Source organism: Centrocercus urophasianus, unplaced genomic scaffold (genome assembly GCF_019232065.1).
Source record: "Centrocercus urophasianus isolate 14NV4802_14NV808 unplaced genomic scaffold, USGS_Curo_1.0 seq_28, whole genome shotgun sequence".
Classification (NCBI taxonomy): Eukaryota; Metazoa; Chordata; class Aves; order Galliformes; family Phasianidae; genus Centrocercus; species Centrocercus urophasianus.
The window spans coordinates 1,091,298-1,091,724 of record NW_024884844.1 but is presented as its reverse complement, the minus strand read 5'-3'; the positions used below and the strand labels follow the sequence as shown (position 1 = coordinate 1,091,724).

General features: G+C 64.2%; 1 protein-coding gene across 1 annotated transcript in view; it reads right to left on the bottom strand.

The window, feature by feature from the left end:
* MARCHF4 (membrane associated ring-CH-type finger 4) overlaps positions 1–179 on the bottom strand; it is a 78,805-nt gene extending 78,626 nt beyond the window's left edge. The window contains exon 1 of the mRNA XM_042827472.1: positions 2–179. Coding sequence (XP_042683406.1) covers positions 2–179 — 178 coding nt within the window. The remainder of the gene's footprint in view (position 1) is intronic.
* Positions 180–427: the final 248 nt, after the last annotated feature.

The following is a 427-nucleotide window of genomic DNA, read 5'->3' as shown; positions in this document are numbered from 1 at the left end:
GGCGGCGGCGGCGAGGGCGGCGGCGGCGCGGGGGGTCTCCGCAGCAGGAAGACCTTCAGGTCATTGAAGAGCATGCGGCAGCGGCACTTGAGGAGGCCTTGGTTTCGCAACATCTGTCTCGGACGGAGGAGCCCGCAGCAGCAGTAACAGAAAATGACCGCGCCGGGTGGTATTAACATGTGCCTTTCCTTGACAGGCGGGGATGAGGTGGGAAAGAAAGGGCAGGAGCCGGGCGCCCCGCGGCCGGGGGGCTCTGCTGAGACCTCAGTGCTGCGGGGGGCTGCGCTGGCCGGCCGAGAAACGACAAAAGAGGGCGAGAAGGGGGAGATCCCCGGCAGCCCGCTGAAATCTTGCAATAATATAAAAAAAAACCGAAACCCACTCTACTCCCCGGGGGGATTTTATCCCCCTCCCCCTCGGACGGGGC